At 34.3% G+C, this 20,546-nt stretch overlaps 2 protein-coding genes across 9 annotated transcripts; one reads left to right on the top strand and one right to left on the bottom strand.

Moving 5' to 3' along the window:
- Positions 1 to 2,612: 2,612 nt before the first annotated feature.
- EMB175 (Pentatricopeptide repeat (PPR) superfamily protein) lies at positions 2,613 to 5,717 on the bottom strand. The gene has a single exon (XM_068617299.2). It carries the CDS (start codon positions 5,649 to 5,651, stop codon positions 3,027 to 3,029), a length of 2,625 nt encoding a protein of 874 aa, XP_068473400.1. The 5' UTR covers positions 5,652 to 5,717; the 3' UTR covers positions 2,613 to 3,026.
- Positions 5,718 to 6,085: 368 nt separating this feature from the next.
- On the top strand, positions 6,086 to 16,854 carry UPL7 (ubiquitin-protein ligase 7). Of its 8 annotated transcripts, none has more exons than XM_068617295.2 (15): positions 6,086 to 6,381; positions 6,555 to 6,677; positions 7,929 to 8,169; positions 8,424 to 9,013; positions 9,742 to 10,707; positions 10,797 to 11,131; positions 11,816 to 12,094; positions 12,200 to 12,452; positions 12,925 to 13,095; positions 13,185 to 13,277; positions 13,563 to 13,670; positions 14,683 to 14,799; positions 15,254 to 15,343; positions 15,920 to 16,013; positions 16,463 to 16,854. In XM_068617295.2, exons 1-14 carry the CDS (start codon positions 6,358 to 6,360, stop codon positions 16,001 to 16,003), a joined length of 3,474 nt encoding a protein of 1,157 aa, XP_068473396.2. In that variant the 5' UTR covers positions 6,086 to 6,357; the 3' UTR covers positions 16,004 to 16,013; positions 16,463 to 16,854. The 8 variants fall into 8 exon arrangements, 4 of the variants coding, with proteins under 4 accessions (XP_068473396.2, XP_068473395.2, XP_090160589.1 ...); XR_016523047.1 differs by having other exon boundaries at positions 6,179 to 6,381; positions 12,968 to 13,095; XR_016523052.1 differs by having other exon boundaries at positions 6,221 to 6,381; positions 9,732 to 10,707; positions 12,968 to 13,095.
- Positions 16,855 to 20,546: the final 3,692 nt, after the last annotated feature.

Below are 20,546 nucleotides of genomic sequence, written 5' to 3'. Positions count from 1 at the left end.
TGAAATAATAAATTTGAATAATATATGATTTATTTAATATGCACATATATGACTAGGATAAGAGGTATTGTCTCTCGAGGTGTTGATAGATAGAGTTGATTTGCAGGAAAGATTGTGTACAAGTTGTTGATGCTAGCTAGTGATGATAATGTAATAGTTGCACCTATAAGAAGACTTGATACTAGGATGGATTTTTTGGAAGACATGTTGATACATTTGTTAGTGGGAGGGTGAGGTAAGAAACAAAGACTGCACTTAATTGTGATATTTGGATTTGTGGAATTGTTTGTACTTACAAACACCCATATTTTTTTCTGTTAGGATTGAGGGAAAATGAAGTTGGTCTTGAAAGTTAAATAAACTTGGGACCCTTTATTGGCATATCGAGGTTGCGATGCTTAACTCTAAGTTATTGTCATTGTGCAATAACAATTATAAGACCACTGATAAGTGGTTGATATTTGACTTTGTGGAGAGATGACACTAAGACACCAATAATTTTCACCTTCTTATTAGTGAGATGATGATCACTTTGAACAAAGCGTTGACATTGCTTTATATCCCTGGTGTGGGATAGTTTTGCACACACACCACGTTGGATTCAACTGCGACTACAACAATGTTGGTTGAGTTGTTAGGTGTGGACATGGGTAATGCCATGACAAAGATAAGGCATTGTCGGGGTGCATACGTGAGGTTGACTTGGCTTCGAGAGGTACGAGGAGTGTTGTGTTCACTAGAGATAGATTGTGCTATAAGGATTTTTTCGTTGTATCTTATTGGAAAACACAATTTTTGCTAATAAAAGTGTGATACCAATCAATGTGTTGTACTTGAGACTCTTAAATAATTTGTGGATGGTGATGGATATTCATGAAGACTTCCGCATTGATGCACATGTATAACTAACTAGAAGACGTCAACTTTGTCCAAACGAAATATTGAAGTGGTTATGTCACACTTTTATAAATAAATACATTATTAATTTGTAAAAATTACATTTGTTTTCATATCATTATGAAAATAATGTTTTTAAATTGTAACAAACATGTACATAAGAACACTTTTTCAAAATGTACTGGAGGAATTTGAATCTCATTTATAAAAGGTCTATTCGTGGGTAGGACAATATGTCATTGAATAACATATATCCACTGTTGGAGTCATGCACTAGATGGTTGACCCATGTTGGACGAAACAACAAAGTTAGTTTCCCTCCCTTCACCATCTTCACTTCATCACAAATTCAGAAAATGAATATCCACACTACACTTTAAACATCACCACCAAACACCACCAAGTGTGAAATACTCAAAGAAGTCACAACAACACATGAGCAAAACAAACAATCCCCTCTGCTGTCATTTAATACCACAAGAACAAACTTAGAATTTTAAATTTGCAGGGTGCAATTGGATGCAGAAAGCAATGACCTTAGAATTCTATACTTCCAACTCTCTTTCACAGACATCAAGTCCAAAACCATCAAGTCCAAAACCAAATTAGGGTAATTTTTCTCACTATATCCATCATTTGGGCTCGAGTAGTATCCCGATGAACTTCGTTTTTTATATAAGCACCTTGATGAACTGGGTAGACATCTAACATTGATGTTTGTTGGGATTAATGATGAAAATAAATATGTTAAAACATAAGTGTACCGGTATGGCCGAGAGGCCGACACCTTAGAAGACTTGGCCGAGTGGCCGACACCTTAGAAGACTTGGCCGAGTGGCCGACACCTTAGAAGACTTGGCCATGTGGCCTAGAGGCCGAGACCTTTGAAGACTTGGCCGAGAGACCGAGAGGCCAAGACCTTTGGAGACTTGGCCAAGAGACCGAGACCTTAGAAGACTTAACTGAGACGGTCGAAGACCACAGGTATTTGGCCGACGGCTGACCCTCACCATGACAATTTGGCCGATGGCCGAGCCCCATTACAATTAACGCTCAAACCGGGATCAGTGAAGCTAATCCATCATCAAGAATTAGGTAATGCAACCCTAAGCAGTATCCACCTCGATAAACGGGCCCAACAAGGTAGGCCCATTAGAATAATATAAATAGCACGCATTCCAAGGAGTAAGGTATGTCATTATTACTGTTCACCTACCTGAGAGCTAACCACCCGCTTTATTGACTTGAGCGTCGGAGTGCCTTCGCAGGTACCCCCACCATCCGGTGTTCACCCGACGACCGAGTCCTGCGTGCCGAAGGATAAGCAGGAGGACGAGAAAAATCCCAGTTCATCACCCATTCACTTGCCCGACCGAAGGAGGAAGAAGAAGACTTCAATAGTTCTCTAGGTCCCATCTCCTTAGCAGGAACAATAAGTATTTTTGTTGAAAAAAGGATTGATTAATTTTACGAAAGTCATGTGAAAAAATTAACCTTTATTTAGATATAGTGAAATTATTATAAAATAACGAATAATATTATTTGAGTTATAAAAAAAATTGCCTTTATCTATTAAATTGGTACAAGAGACGAAGTGATTGAAAATGTTGTTGGTTGAGATAAAAGGTGTTTATCTCCCAAAAAATTTTAAATAATGCCAAATCAAACTATTATATTGCATCAAGTGTAACCTTCGAGGAAAAAAGGAGATGCTGTTCTCATACAATAAAAAAGTCATCTAACATTAAAAATTTATGTAGTTGGAGTAAATATTTCAATAGTCAAAACTCCGACAAAATACCAAGCTGAGTTGGTAAATACTTGACCGTGTTAGATCCCAGACAGCGAAGGTTATCAATAAACTCACAAAATACATCTTTGTTCAGATGAAACTGTGCAGTTCTAACCCCTAAATTTTTTACAGAAACATTTCTAAAAGGAGAATCTTTCTTCCACTTCCTCTTGCTGTTTTACTCATTTTCTCCTTAGATGATTGGTTCCACCAAATTCGTAGTAACATCTACAGAAAAATCTCTCATACAACTCTTACCTAACATTGCTATCCTATAACTAACAAAATTAGCAAAGACCACTGATATAAATCACGACCGGCTACAAGAACCAGCGTTTCACCAGCAGTCTTTACACGAGCACTGGCCACCGGAGAAACAATGAAATCCAGAAGAATCTCTCAGAAATATATCTTTTTTCGTGACAATTGATGCATATTTTAAAAATGTATGGCAGTCCCCACAAAGAAGGATGTTCTTTACAATTCGAACGGGCTTTCCAGGCTTGGTCATCAGTATCCCGTAAGTTGCTGCCAGTTTAGCACTGTGATGGAATAGAAAAATTTCCTTGTGATGCTCCTCTACTTCATGGAGAACAAAGCTTGTGTCAGGTTCATATCCAACTTTTAGGCACTCCAAGATCAGAATTTCCAAACCACTGTATATGTCTTTCTCCCGAGGATGTGATCTATCTCTCGGATAAAATGTATGTATTTTCTTCTCAGAAATGATCCAACTTTGAGCTGGGTGTTTGCGAATCCCCTTTTGTCTCATCTCGTCCCTGACCATTTCGGAGCGGTCCCATCTCCCAGAAGCAGAATACAGATTTGAAACAAGTATAAACGTTGAAGGATCTTTAGGTTCGAAGGAAAGAATATTCTGAGCAGCCCATCTTCCAATGATATTATTCTGATGCTGTTTGCAAGCGTCCAGCAAAGCGCGCCAAACAAGAGCAGAAGGCTGGAAAGGCATTTTATTGATAGTTTCTAATGCTTCTTGCAGAAAACCCCAGTGACCCAAAACACTGATGAAGGAAGCATAATGCAAGGATGTGGGCTCAACTTGATAAACAGTTCTCATCGAGTTAAACAAACTACGACAATCATCAACGAAATTTGAGTTAGTTTGCCTGTAAGCTGAAATTATCAAAACAAATGTAACTTGGTCAGGCTTTATGTTCTTCTCTTGCATTTCCACCCATACTTCCAATGCTCTGTTCCCCTGTCTGTGTATAAGATTTCCCGAGATTAAAGTATTCCATGTAACTATATCTGTATAAGCCATATCATGAAACAACTTCATCGCATCATCCACGTTCCCACACTTAAAATACATGCTAAGAAGTGCATTTCCGACTTGCAAATTAGATCCCAAGCCACATTTAACAACATGACCGTGAATTTGTTTACCCATATCATGATGGCCAACAGTTCCACAAATACCAAGCATCGAAGTCACCACAACTTCATCCATAATCACCTTTTCATTCGATCGACCAACGTGGAAAAGAGAAATGGCCTCCTCTGGCCGCCCGTTTCGAGCATAGCCACATATCATGGCTGTCCAAGACACAGAGCTAAACTGCTCCACCTCCCATCTCAGAAACATCTTCTCCGCATCCACCATGCTCCCACACCTCGTGTACATGTCAAGCAATGCCGCTTCAATACAGGCATTTGATCCAAACCCAAACTTCACGGTAAACCCATGAACCTGCTTGCTGACCCTGGGATCACCAAGCAGTCCACTAGCATTTACTCCACTAGTCAAACTAAAATCCGTCAACTCCAAACCCTCCTCCACCATTTTGACGAACAACTTCAGCGCCTCTAAGCCTTCCTCGTTTTGACAAAATCCAGACAAAACGGTGTTATAAGACACAGAATTCTTCTCGGGCATTTCATCAAACACCTTCAGAGCCAAATCCACCAACCCAAACTCCATATACACGGTCACCATCTGAGTCCAAGTTATAACATCCCTCACTTTCATCTCCTCAAACAACCACTCCACATCCTCAAGGGTTCCAAAGTTAGTATAAAACCCAGTGAGTCCATTCCCAACGTTCAAACTAGTTTCCAACCCTAATTTAACAGCGTGCGCGTGAACTTGCTGACCTTCCACAAAAGACGCACACGCAGACAGAAGTATCGACAAGGTGAAATCATCGACTTGAAACGCATCCGTCGTCTGCATGTCATGGAATAACTGAAACGCAGTGTCGTACATGGATTCCTGCACCGCAGCAGAGATAATAGTGTTCCACGAAGCAAGGTCCCTCTGGCGTGTTTGGTTGAAGAGTTTAAGCGCAACGTGGAAAGGGGCGTGTTTGGCGTAGAGAGAGACGAGGGCGTTTGCGACGAAGGTGGAATCGAAATGAGCCGTTTTGAGAGCGGCAGCGTGGACCTGGAGGCCCAACTGGAAGTGGAGGATTCTTGTGCAGGCAGTTAAAACGGCGACGTATGTGTACGAGTTGGGGATGAGGTGGGAGCGCGTCATTCGGAGGAAGAGCTTGAGCGCATGGCGCTCGTGGTGGGGCCGCTTGGATAGGGCGGAGATGAGGGTGGTGTATGAGACGGCGTTGGGTGAAGGGAGGGAGAGGAAGAGACGTAGCGCGTGAGGGAAGAGGCGGAGTTTGAGGTAAGCGGAGATGAGGGCGTTGAAAAGGCGTGTGTCGTGTTCGTGGAGTTTAAGCAGCGTGGCGTGAACGGTCTTGACGAGTTGGGTGTCGGCAGCGCGGGAGGAGACGTGGAGTGCGTGGACGAGGGAGTCGGAGTCCGGCGGTAGGTAGTGTGTGACATGGCGGAGGTTGCGGCGGAAAGAGAGGGAAAAAGGTTTGGAGGATGGTGGTTTGAGGGAAAGGGAAGAAGACTTGAAGGATTTGCAATGGAGGCTTGGGTGCCACCTATCCCCACCGGTAGCAATACCATATCTTGTGTTGCAACTGCAATTTCCACTCTCCATCCTTCGCGCGTAAACACACACCCTGTCATATATTTACGATTTCTCTCACCAGCAACCAACACCATCACTTCTAGGATCTACTCATTTTTTTTATATATATATAAAATATAAAAAAATATACATCTTTTATTTTACAATCAAGTGAATTAGAGTATAAAATAAATATTTATTTTGTTTTTTTGTCATCTTTTATTTATAGAATTTTTTATAAAAATAATATCACAAAAAAAATTAAATAATAACAAGCATATTATTTTTTATGTTCTTAATAATATCATAACAAGTTTAAAAATAATAATAATATAATTTATAAAGAATAAAAATCACATAAATATTTTTTTATCAATTAATATTTTTTTTTTTTTTTTATCTCCATATAACTAAAAAATAAAAAAAACCACTAATATCTTACGTTTTTTTCATGTAACTAAAAAATAAAAAATCTCTCATATCTTACAAGAATGTAACAACCATTCCCACATTTACCTTAACAGCCATTATAACCCGGATAGTACACATTTTTTCACAAATCACAAAATAAAAAGAAAATCAGCTGTCGACTTCGTGACGAGGAAACTTAAAACAAACTTCTTGTTCGGAATTGTTTTTTTGACACCGAAATTAAGTCAAGCAAAGAAAAAGAGGGCGATGGAAAAGGGAAAGATAGGGAATTGAGAATCGAGGCTGAGCTCTATTAGTGATTTCCATGGACGCACCTCGTAAGCAGCAGGTAGGTACTCACTCACTCTTCTTACCTGCAATCAATCAATTAATCAATCTCGTTCTTTAATTTCGCATGAATACTGCGCTCGATTTTCCTCCGCGGTCAGTTATTCAAGTAATTCGATTTGATCATTACTCGGTGTTCTGATTATGGAGGTTTTGTTAATTTTCGCCGTTAAGGTGTCGTTGAGAGGAGCAAGTGCGAAGGAGATAACGCGAGACGCCCTTCTTCAGAAGGTCTCTCAGGAAAGAGAACTTCGCAATTATGCAAAACGAGCTGCTGCTGCTGCTCTCTTCATTCAGGTTTTTTCCATTTTCTCTCATTTTTAAAATTACCACACCACTTGGGCGCGGGAATACGGTAAATTGTGGCATTGCAAACTTACAGCATGCATAAAATTAATTTAGTGGTTTTAAATTCGAAACCTAGGTAACCAATGATATTAAATATTCGGAGGGAGAAGTTTAAAATGGTCTTTATCTCATTCAAACAAAATTGTCTTATGCAGAGGATACATATGACTTGTACAAAAATAATGTTAAATTAGTATAAATAAAATCTTATACAAAAGAGAGAGAATTCGTGTTTTAAACGAGTATGGATCATTGTAGACATAATAAAATGCTAAAATTTATCTAGTTGTTATTGTACTCAATTTTATAGCGATGTGAAATTATAAAAAAGACAACTAGAAGTAATTAAAGTGTTAATGCAATGTCTGACACTGATACTGGTTTGACACATTATGATTACAAGTTTACGAGAAGAGAAAATTGAGAGAGAAAAGAAAACTCTAAGGTTGAGAAAAAAAAATAAAAATCTGTAAAACTATTATTCTTCTCTTTTTGACATAGCTGTGGTTTCTCATATTTGTAGATGAGCGAGCCTCAACTGTGAGTTAGAGATCTGGTAAAGGAGTAAAAATAATTAGCTGTATAGCAACTGTATGTAACAACTGTCTTTCACAACGGAAAACTATTAGGCAAGTATAGGGAGGAGTGATAGAATCTTATTGATATACTCTATTACAACATGCCTACCATTTAGAAGTTTCCATTGTTTCTTAATGAGCCTCGGCCCAGTGGAAATTTTTTAGCTTGATGTGATCTCTTGGCCATGAGTTCTGGTTCTGGATCACCCTATATGATCACAACATCTTACTTTCCATAGACATCAAAATGGAGTCAGTGTTGCCTTGCTACTTCCTTTTGATGCCAATTTTTTTGTTTGTGAGCAGTTATTCATCAGTGTCATTTCTTGACTGCTTATAGAAGCATTGGGTTACAAAGTGAAACGCAATATTTAGTGTCCAAGTTTTCTTAGGATATTTTACTTGATGCTCTTAACAATGCTTGGTATTGTTTTGTTCAACACATGAAGCTGATAAACTTAGAATCATTGAAAACAAAAAAATGTGTACTTGAGGTGTACTTTGTTATAAACAGAACACTAGAAAGTTGGAACTGCAATTTGTTAGTACATTATAGTTTTCATCTGTGGCTTCTGTTTGTATCAAAATGGAGAAATAATGGCTATTTTTTGGATGTTAATAGAGAGTATGGAGGCGCTTCAAGGTCACAAAGACAGTTTCTCTGCAACTTCAGCAAGAGTGGGAGATGGCAGTGAATCATTATACTGGTCTGATGACAGCAAATTGGATTTCAAACAATTTGTTGAGACCATTTCTGTTCTTCATTACCCGTATCTCCACTCAACATGAAAAGGTCCACTGCAAGAGAATAGATTCTATGAAACTGTGCTTTACAATTGTACTGGAAAGCCTGAAATCTTCTGGTATATCCTCTTATTTGGATGTTATTTTATTGGATTTGATGTTCACTTTCCGATTATACAAGTCAGTTTATTTTAATTACATGACAAGAGATTATATGAAATAATGAATGCCAAGATACTTTTTGTTGCGCTGTTTTTCTTAGTTTTGAGAGTTCAAAAGAGCTGTCCCCGCCCCACCCTCATCACTCCCCCTTTTTCTTTTTGTTTAACATACTTAATACATTACTAATGGGTCTATATTTCTCTTTGGTTAGATTCAAAGCTGAACTTTTGCTTTCTGGCAATTGGTACAACTGAAGAAAGAAGAATGTGGAGATACCAGGCACGCAAGCTGACTTCTCTTAGTTTTCTTATTCTTTCAGAGTTCAGTGAATGTCCTTCGGGGGCCCAAGATATTACTATTGTTACATCTCTATCTATGCGTGTTCTTGTAATGTTAACTGATCTGAAAGGATGGAAAGGAATTACAAATAACAACCACTTTGATGCAGATTTAGCAGTGAAAGATTTAATTCAGTTCATGGGCAGTGATAAAAGTGGTTGTTATGTGTCTATTGGCAGATATATTAGTGCATTAGAAAATCATTCTTCTCAGTCAAAGACCATCACCCAGGCAGATGAAATTTTTTTCGTTACTGCAAGTGCAATAACTTTAGCTGTACGGCCTTTTTATCTGACAAACTATGATGCAGAAGCGCCTCATATGCTGGATTTCAACAATGCTGCTGAGCAGTATATTGTTTCTCTGCTGACTATACCTTGGCTAGTGCAACGTCTCCCCCTTGTTCTTCTACCAGCCTTAAAGCACAAATCTATTTTGTTTCCATGCTTCCAGACTCTATTGGTAAGCATCTTAAAGTAGAACAATTTCACCTGCTAAATTATTGGTCTGCTTTTTTATTTCAGTGACAACTTGGTCTCTTTAATTGTTCTTTATTCTGTTTGAATATTTACTTTCTTCTTCTTCTTCTTCTTCTTCTTCAAGACAGTAACAGATCATGTAAATGTAACACATGTATAATTTAATTAAACTAGTGCCAACTTTCAACCTACTGAGTTGATGATTGTGCGGGCACATTGGGCTTCTCTATGCATACATATTGTTTGATGTTGTAGTTGTATGCCTGCAAAATCAAAGATGGATCTTTCTTGCTTTAAAGCTAAATTTTCTTCCATCTAATTATTTTTCACTATTTATATGCAGTAATATATAGATATAATATTTCTAACTGAAAACACTATATATTTTTCTATAAAAGTGAAAAGGTAATCATTGAAAGGTGAATTTTTCACCCTTAATTATCAAATAAATTATATTTTTTTGTACCTAAATGCATATTTTATATTATTGACGGTGAAGAAAAAATTTCCCTTGTATATATTTAGATGCTGCTTTCCTGTGACAGCTGGAATTAAAAATAACGAGCCTTAATTTATTAGATTTTGAACTTTATTCTTGAATATGCCTTCCTTTAGCTTTCAACTCAAGTCAATAAGATCATATGACTTCATAGTCTATGATTTAGGATTTAAACATATCAGAACTGATTAAACTCTGACAGGCAATGACAGATTTTGAAAGAGAAAGTTTTGATGGAGATGTCAGGGTTCATCAAATCAGAGATTCCTGTCTCTTTCAAGGCTATTCCACCAGTTGGTTGGGCCCTCGCTAACATCATCTGCTTAGCAACAGTGAATGAGAATGAATCCTTCAATCAAGGTTTAGACCATGGATTGTATGTCCATGTTGTTATTACTCTATCAGAGGCTCTGCTGGCTTGTCTTGATAATATTGGATGGGTCAGAAAGAAAAAGAAAGCCCTTCAAACTGATGTTGAAAATTCAACACAGCCAATTGATGCAGTTCAGCACGAGGGTGAAGCAACCGATGAATCCTTAATATTGTCATACATGGATCAATTTAGGCCTGTTTGTCAGCAGTGGCATCTCAAAATTCTTTTGGCATCAATTGATAGAGATTCCAATAACAAGGCTGCGACTGTGCTCTCAAGTAGCCTGGAATGTCTGGGAAACCTTGAATTGTGTGATATTGCACTTTTTTATTCTAACTTACTTAGAATATTTTCAGTCTTGAGTCCAATTCGTGGCTCATTATCAGTTCTCAACATGCTATCATTCACTCCTGGATTTCTTGTGAGATTGTGGAGTGTACTGGAGGGTTCCTTTTTTTCTGGAGACAAACATAATTCTGATAATTACACAAGTGAAAACAGCAAACATAAAGTCTTTGAGAAGATGCAAAAACAAGTCAGTAAAGATGGACCTAATAAGTGGGTCAATGTACTTCATAGATTTACGGGTAAGACACAAGCAGCAACAGATTGTACTAATTTTATTGACAATCACACTGAGTCTAGCAGAGTGAATGAGGATTCATCAGACGTATGGGACATAGAACCTATGAGGAATGGGCCGCAAGGCATTCCAAAGAATATGTTTTCTATGCTTCATCTTTTCTGTGCGACCTATTCTCACCTGCTTTTAGTTCTTGATGACATAGAGTTCTATGAGAAACAGGTAACTGATCTGTTGCTCCTTGTCCCCTTCCTTCTTGTATGAGTTAATTCACATTTTCAAACTAACTTTTAGCAATATAATGTTTCTAGGTTCCATTCCAAATAGAGCAGCAAAGAAGAATAGCGTCTATGCTCAATACCTTGGTTTATAATGGCTTGTCCCATGTTGGTGGTCATCATAATAAGCCCCTAATGGACTGTGCTGTCAGATGCTTACATTTACTGTATGAAAGGGATTGCAGACACCCATTTTGTCCTCCTGCTTTGTGGCTTTCTCCTGCTAGAAAAAGCCGGCCACCAATTGCTGTTGCTGCCAGAACTCATGAAGCTTTAGCAGCCAACCTGAGATATGATGATTCATCCGCTTCGCTGAGTGCTGGTTCTGTTGTCACTATTGTTCCTCACGTTTTCCCTTTTGAGGAGAGGTAACTAATTCCATGACCATTAAGAAGACTGATAAATGTTTTCTCTAGTTATGCTATTCTGTTCTTTATATCTTATGACATTTCAGTTGTTGCATTCAATTGATTCCTTTGAAGGATAAGGTATAAGTAAAGAGCTAGATGATCTGTGTTGTAGCCAAAATGAATTGATTTCTTAAATTTTATCATGTGAGCCGAAATTACAAGTTACATAAAAAGATAATCTTAATTTGGTTGTCTAGTCACCTGGCCTATGTAAACTAACTTAACTGTTCAAGGTACATTCATATATTATATTTTGTTCCCTCTACTCTTGGCTGATCAAATGAAAAATCTTTAAACTGAGTACACCGTAGAAGATTATTGATAATATCTCTTTATCTTTCAAACTATCTTAAATTTGATATGCTATGAAAATCATTTTGAAATAATATTACTCATTTATATTATGAAATAGTGGATATTTTATTACATAAGTGGTTGTATTTATTTATCAATTATACACTATATGATACGCATTAGAAAGACATAACTAAAGAAAATAAATTGGAAAAGTAGAGTAACTGAGTTCAGATGGGATATTTGATTGCAACTTGTCATCAAAATCATGTCATTTGTTGAGTGTAAGACATTATATGGTCTACTATAGATTATAGAAAGAACTCATCTATTTTATCACTGCAATAGAGTTGAGATGTTTCGTGAATTCATCAAGATGGATAAAGCATCTCGAAAAATGGCTGGTGAAATTTCTGAACCTGGTTCACGAGCCATTGAGATTGTAGTACGCCGGGGGCATATTGTTGAAGATGGATTTCGGCAATTAAATTCCCTTGGGTCAAGGTTGAAGTCATCCATCCATGTATCATTTGTTAGTGAATGCGGTCTTCTTGAGGCTGGCCTGGACTATGGTGGATTATCTAAAGAGTTTCTAACTGACTTGTCAAAAGCAGCATTTGCTCCTGAGTAAGTTTGACAAACTATTCCAGACTTTCTTGATTTTATTTCTTGGTTATTGCCTCTTTAAGGATTGACTTTAACAAAAACTGACTCCTCTTCCTTTTGTCTTAGATATGGTCTCTTTTCCCAAACCTCAACTTCAGACAGGCTTCTAATTCCAACTGCATCTGCCAGATATTTGGAGAATGGTCTTCAGATGATTGAATTCCTTGGAAGAGTAGTCGGTAAAGCTCTATATGAAGGGATATTACTTGATTACTCTTTCTCCCATGTTTTTGTACAAAAGCTTTTGGGACGATATAGTTTTCTTGTTGAATTATCAACACTTGATCCAGAGTTATACAGAAATCTTATGTATGTCAAGGTAAACCATGAGAAAAATCCATGTTGTTTTGCTCTCGTTCTTATAATATTTTGTCAAAACTAATCAGAATTCAGGACATTCAAAACGATTCATTGGTTTATATTAGGATCCATGTTTTTTAAATTTGAACTTGGTTTAGTGATGGCTTAACCCCTACAGTTTTTCTTCTTCAGTAGACAAACCAGGTCCATTTGCAATCCTACTAAAAGCATAAATAATATTGTATATGAATATTGCTCAAATAGTCCACGTCTTTTGCTGGCTAGGTGTAGTAACTGGATGTTATATAGCTCTACAATAAAAGTATTATTCATGACATCCTTAAAATTTCAGTAATGTTCTTCATTCTGCATTTTATTGTATCATTGTTTTTAAAATTTAGATTGAGTTTGTTTGACTTTGGTGGATACTGTGTATACGTGTTCTGGCATTTTACCATTCTACTGGAAGGTTCACATTCTCATTCATGCAGAATTATGATGGTGATGTCATGGAGCTCTGTCTTGATTTCACAGTTACTGAAGAATCATTGGGCAAAAGGTATGTGGTTGAACTGAAGTCTGGTGGCAAAGATATTTCTGTGACGAATGAGAACAAGATGCAGTACATGCATGCAATGGCAGACTACAAACTCAACCAACAGGTTTTACCATCATTTCATGTAGTTTAATGCAGGTTATTCACTTCTGTATTGTCTGTTATATCATGGGTATATATTTGTTGAAATTGCAGATGTTGCCTTTTTCAAATGCATTTTATAGAGGGTTAACTGATCTTATATCTCCATCCTGGTTGAAGTTATTCAATGCTAGTGAATTTAATCAGGTATCTTCTTTTTCTCAATGTGTTGAAATGGTTTTCTTAAAGTTTACCGCAGGACATTTTTATGACAAAATTTTGCATTGTCTTATTGTCTGCTGTATCAGTATTGAAGTAGCTATTTAATTTGTTCAAATGAATATAATAAGGCAAATATATTAGAGTCCCCAAATCAAGAGGCATTTCTCGCCAACTACAGCAAAGCAAATGTGAAAAATATTTTTATAGTGAAAAATCTATTTTAGTCAGTTCATTTTACCAGAAAGATTTCTTAGATATACAGGAATGCAGTTGCTTTCAGGTGGAAATTATGATATTGATGTTGATGATTTAAAAAATAACACTCGTTACACTGGTGGTTACAACGAGGGAAGCCGGACAATCAAGATTTTTTGGGAGGTATTGTCATCTCAATAAGCTTCTTTTTATAGATGTGATCATTGAGATAATATAATAAAATTCAACGGTTGGATTGATTAAATTTGTATTCTATAGAGAGTTATTAAAAGTGTAATTTGACTAAGTTTTACACCATGGGTACATGGATCCTAACTCAAATATATTCAGTTCTCATGAATATTTTTCCAGTTGTTTTGTATTAAAACTGTCCGCGCATAGCAAATTATTTAAGTTGATGATACTGCTTCTGCTTTATTTACTATTATCAAACCCAATTTTTTGCATTGTGATCATATAACTAATACCTGGAAAATTTTGTAGATTTTTTTTTTCTGCTGATTTTGCTTGTAAGGAAGAATTAATGATTTGATCTAAAAAAATTGTTTCCTTAATTATATTATTTTTTTCAATAAATTTGGGTAAATTGGACTTGACGTGTTAATAATTCCATTCCACTGATGGCACTGTCAAAAATAATTAAGGGACTTTAGTGCATTAGTTTTTCTTCGAGAAGAGGGTAGAGTAGAGCTACTGAAAACTTCACAGGAAAAGATAATTTTATTTTCTATTTCAAAGCAAACAATCAAATTGTTCTTCTATTAATTTAAACAGGTCAGATACACTCAATGATACAATCGCTGTGTTACTATGTTGATGTTTGACAAGAGTCAAAGTTATTTCTTTAAATTTTCTGATGTTTAAGATCGGTAGGTTATAGATAAGGTAAATCCTACAAAGTTAAAGTTTCAGGTGTCTTCCATTCCTCTTTCCCTCTCCTAGAAAGGGCTCTAGGTTCCATTTTTTTGGTTGAACTACAGATCCTCTCTCTTTCCCTTTGACACATGGACAAATTTGCTACTTTCTGGATTTTTTACGTGTTGATTACGAAATGTGACATTTGACCATTTTTCTCAGCCTCATGAATTATTAAGGAGTCTATTCATACTATTTGTGCGTAGGCAAATTTTAAGTTATCTTTATTCATTTTCTGCTTTCTGCCAATTGTGTACAGGTAATTAAAGGCTTTGAACCTGAAGAGCGTTGTATGCTTCTTAAATTTGTCACTAGTTGTTCTCGTGCTCCATTACTTGGGTTCAAATACTTGCAGCCACCACTAACCATCCACAAGGTATGTTCTCAATCTTTTATGTTTTATGGGCATTCAAAATCATGTATACTAACTCCTCTCTGTTCCCATTCTGCTGTGTTCTTTAATGATTAAGGTATGTTTGAATTTTTTCTGTTGCTCACGCAAAGTATATTAAGCACAACAATTGAGTTAGGAAGCAAAACATCTTGAACTATTCTAATCAGCAATCTAAAATAATTTGTTGCCCTAGATGTTACGAATGAGGTAGCTTTCCATCAGATATTTATTGTTTTAAGTGCTTGCTATGAGATACTCAAGCCTGCATCTTGTACCACTCGCCTTTGTTTTCTAGGATTTCTGTTTTTCTCGTTCTCTCATATGCAACATCAAGGTCCAGTTATTAGAAGAATCCATAAAAAAATATGCATTTTTTAATGATAAAACGTCTTGATTTTATTGATTAGCTAGCACTCATGTCTATTTGTTTACACAGGTTGCTTGTGATGTTCCTCTTTGGGCAACAATTGGAGGACAAGATGTAGATCGGCTTCCATCAGCTTCAACCTGCTACAATACTCTCAAGGTACTACTAATATAATATAGTAACGGCGAAACACATTCCTAACTTTGCGCTTAGGAGACATTTAGCATGATAGAATCCTACATTCCCAAGGTTTTTTTTATTTTATTTTAAATCTATGCATAAGGGGGAAGAACCTTGACACAAAAGTAAAGTTTTGCCTTGGTTACTTGAGGATTCCAAAAACAGCTTCTTTGCTTGTGCAATGGGGGAAGGCTACATATAATCACCCTCCCTCGATGCATTTGCGAAGTGAGGAGCCTCCAACACAGGGGGTTTGTAAGTTTTATGAATAATGTATTTGGAATTTGGCATGAGGTACATGAAAGTCAAAATCTTTATGCTGTTTATGAGTATGACATCACAATCTTGAATTTTTCATAATCTCATTTCAAAATATAATATAAATAGGTTTCTTATTAAAAGTATGGACATTTGGATGTCCACTAACTAACCAAGCCCATTTAGCGATGGAGTCACTTGAGACAAAATTGTTGGCATTTTCAGGCAATCTCTTGTCAATTTGTCATACATCTGAATTATTTATGCTTTTTATTTTCCACTTCTCAATGATTACAGCTTCCAACATACAAACGTCCAGGCACCTTGAGGGCAAAGCTTCTCTATGCTATCAGTTCAAATGCGGGATTTGAACTTTCTTGATCTGCTTCAGGTGCTCAGTATTTTTATGTTGTATATAACAAAGACATGACCAATTTCTGTTGCACTTACTTTGATTAGTGGTGGCAAGATCAGGGCATGTTTCTGGGTTTCTGTTCACCTGCCCTTTATTTATTAGTCTTTATGGTTGTGTCCTTTTTTTGTATTAAGGATATGAAACAAAGTTCTTATGTCTTTATTTCATTCAATGAAAAAGCCATTGGAAGTGAGGAGGTAATATTGGTGTCAAACAAGTTTCTTAAGGAACTGACATTCATTTTAAAGGCCAATTTAGAAACAAGCCAAATGAGAGATGATTGTTTTCTAGAATAACGTCATTTGATTTCGGATTACCAGTTTGAGTTGTGTGACTCTGAAAATCATATACACATTGGGGAGATTTAATTTATTAATACTCAAATGCCTTAGATGGTCTTGTTAATCCCATGCAATGTTTTGCAGTTTAATTCATATTTAAGAAATTTGAGAGCTGTCAATTGAATATTTGTTCATGCGACTTGCCATTGTTCGTGAACTGGTGATCACATCTCAAAGAGGCTAGTATATATCAATTAACAAAGATGCTGTTTCAGTTTTTGTTAAAGAAAAAGGCATCCTGGTTTGGTCTGGGAAGATATTGGTTGCTTCCAGAGATTTAATAATGATAGCGGGCAACACAGCCAGTTTCAGTTGGTGCCGATGTTACTCCAATCTTCCATTATCCCCATGCAAGGAGGTTCTTGTATGTTCATCTTGGAAACGCTGTTATTAGATTGGTTATTTGATTCAGATGTTTGAGAATAATGATAATCATGCAATCAAAGTATATAGTTATAAGTTTTTTTATGACTGAATTAACCTATTTAAGTCTCAATTAATGTATTTTTTAGAGAATCCATGATTTTTTAATTAGTTTCTTAACGAAGAAATATGCATTGAAGAGATGTTTTGAGATATATTCAGTTTCTTTTAACTTAGGATTTTTTTTTTTTTTGCATAAGAAATAATTTCTTTAAAGTAAAAATAGGAATTCTTAAATAGAATAAGACCAATTCTTGAGTAAAATTTATTTCAAACACAATTAAATAAAAGTTTTAGTTTTTTTTTTTTGAGTTTCTTGAAAATTATATATTAGATTTTTAAAAAAATGTAATAATGCGGGACTATAAAAAATATTGTAGGAATAATAAAAATTGGTTTAAAAAACTCTTTTAAGATTTTTTTAAGATGTTTTTTTAGTGCTTTTGAATTGAATCTTATTAGAATAAGTGTTTCATATTTACATTTAGAGACCTAGTATATTACGATTAGTCTTAATGATAGAAAAAGTTTATTATTTATAATACTAAAATGTAAAATTTGGGATAAGTCATGTTTTGTTGACATAATTTTATTATGGAAATGTCTTGTTAAGAACACACAATTTCATCATGACACAATTTTAGTGTAAAAGTAATAGAACTAAAGTAAGAACCAATGATAACTGTGATTGATTTTTAAATTAATATTTAATTGAAGTCATGTCATGGTGATATGATTTGAGTGTAAAAATAGTTGTGTCACTTATGCACGTTTTCTCTCTCGTAAGTTTTAAAATAAAAGTTGAGAATTTGAGGAAGTGATAAAGTTTAAAATATTTGGACTTTAGTCGCAAGGTTTTTAGGGTTAATTGATTATGGGGATTGAGATTTTGTGGCTAAGATTAATGTTAAGGTACATGATAAATGAGCCTTTAAGGTTAGAGTTGAGGGGTTAGAGTGGAGGTTAAGGGTTTAGGGTTTATAATTATAGTGCACAAAAATTATATATATATATATATATATATAAAGAATGATTTTTTTTAAAATATTAATAGTGCATTAATTATAAGTATTTGAAGTTTTCTGTATTATCTACATTTGGTCATGACAAGAATGAGTTTAATTACATGTAAATATGTTAAATAAGAAATATAAGAGAACAAAATATATTTATCATAATACAATAGTTTTTTTTTTATAAATGACAACATGTTATTTTTTATATTGTGCTCCTATTGTACCCTTCATTTATGCAAAGTAAGAGCATTTTTTTTGGTTTGTTTCGATCTGAATCATCCATTTATTATGGGTGTGTCTAGTTATTAGTCTTTCAGATTATTTTCGTTTCATGTGAGGGTTTGGAATGAAATTCAGTCTAGTGTAAGTAGACCAGTAATCCTCATTCGACATTAGATGAAATTGTATCTCATAAGTCTATAAATACTTCAGAGACAGAAAATTGGATGAACAAATGTCGTTAGTTGCAGATGAAATAGGAGCAAACAATAATGACATGAATATAAGAAAGATGAAGAACTTGAAATTCGCCACAATCACACCACCATTCATTTAATTTGGTTATGAACGTCATAAACTATCATACTATGTTTTCCCACCCTCCATACCAACAATTTCCGTCAAGTTTCACCACTTTTGCATCACAGAAAATTATGTTTTCTACGACTTCAAACATCTTTGGTATTTCCACCATGACACTTCTATCAACATTTTGTCCACTTTTGCCATCACATTGTTATCGACCACCACTGTCTTCATACAGGTTTGATACTCCACCTCACCTGAACCAACTTCAACTCACAGAAGATGATCCAGAACCAACCGAACCTGGGTCTCCACAACGGCCTCAAAGACAAAGAAGGAGACCATCATGTGACACATCGTCTCATAGATAGTCTCTTTTCCTTTTTTTATTCAAAACAATAATTTTTTTAATAAAATTTATTTTACGTTATTACTTCATTCTTATCTCAATCTATTTAATCATACTTTTTTTCCCCGATTATAACAATACAAATCACAATATAATTAAAAAATAACTAAATTCACAAATAATATACTTAAAAAATCCTAAAGATAAACCATTACATTCATCAAACTCTTTCAACATTTCCCTTAAACCCTAAAGTCTAAAAAAAACAACCAATAAAACATTCACTTTATCCTAAATTCTACAACTAAATCCCTCATTGAAGTTATAAAAAAAAACCGTATTTAAAAACTAAACGTGATTAAAAAAAGAGAAGTATGAGTATAAAAAGAAAAAGAAATATCTGTCAAAACATATAGTTATACATTTAGTATTAAGTAACACATGGACAATCATTTTTCTTTCAGGTTAATTTTTTTACGAAAAATTAAGAATAAAGACTAAGAAATTTCGAGTGCTTCATCAAATTAAACTGTTACAAGAATATAGAGAGTGTTGTGCTCTTATAAGTCACATAATTAATCTTTTACACTCAAGATGTATGAAGTAAGTGATAGGGATGTAAAAATTAAAATAACCAGTAAAATACACATTAACAAAATAACATAATTGTTTTAGAAAAACTAAAGAATACTTTAAAGCATAAAAAAAATTCCCTTCTTTATATAAGGATAAAATATGCTTCTTTAAAGTTAAGTGGGTTTATCCTAAATTATGAAGCTTCTAATTTGGGGCTAAGATTTTTTCTACTGACTATAATTCTAAAGATTTAATGTTGTCCTCTAAGGCTCCCTTTGGTTCAGAGCGAAGAAAACGAAAGATTCACTATTTGCGAAGAATGCTTAAATATCAATGTACATACGGGCAAAATCACACGGAAATCAAAAAAAATAATTTCATCAAAACTTTCTTCGCTGGACTACTAAATAATATATATATATTTATTTAATTAATTGCAATTTACTTTCTTAACCTTTTTATTTTATATTTAAATTATTATTATTTTTATTTAAAATAAAATTATAATTTAAATATAAAATTATAATTTAAATATAAAATATAATTAAAATTATAAAAAATTATTATTATAAAATAACATAATTAATCATGTTATATATAATAAATTATAAATATAAATAATAATAAAATAAATATATTTTTTAATAATATAGAAATAAATTTATATAATAATTATATTAATTACAAAAAAGTAAAGATAAAAATAATATTATTATTTTATATAAAAATAAGTTTTTATTAAATATTTATAATTATAAATATTTAAATAATATTTTAATAAAATTAATTATAATTTATAAATAAATAAATAAAATTAATTTTTTAACAACTTTTAGATATAAAGATAAATTTGTAAACTTATATTCTTATCAATTAAAAAATATATAATTTCAATCACACCCATCACATCACTCACAAACTTTTTTCACACTTTCCACTCTATTTACCTTAATCCAAACACCTCAACTTTCTTTACACTTTTCCTTCAAATCATCTCACATTCACTCCTCGTCCAAACAAAGCCTAAAAGTGAGGCTATGTTTAGGAGTATTGAACATCACAATAAATAAACTATTAAACATTTGATGCTTTTTTATTGTGCCAGATATTTCGCGTTTAGAAAAGGTCAGAATTTGATACTTTTAATTTTTATTAAAAATAATGTGGTAAATTTTATAATTTTTTAAATTTATAACCAATTTGATACCAAGATTTTGATCATAATAATATGAATCAAAATTTTGTCATTTCTTAAATTCTTTTATATTTATAGAGATAA

Source organism: Phaseolus vulgaris, chromosome 1 (assembly GCF_051622355.1).
Source record: "Phaseolus vulgaris cultivar YP4 chromosome 1, ASM5162235v1, whole genome shotgun sequence".
Taxonomy (NCBI): Eukaryota; Viridiplantae; Streptophyta; class Magnoliopsida; order Fabales; family Fabaceae; genus Phaseolus; species Phaseolus vulgaris.
The sequence above is the reverse complement of the archived record's forward strand: the minus strand, read 5'-3'. Positions and strand labels throughout refer to the sequence as shown.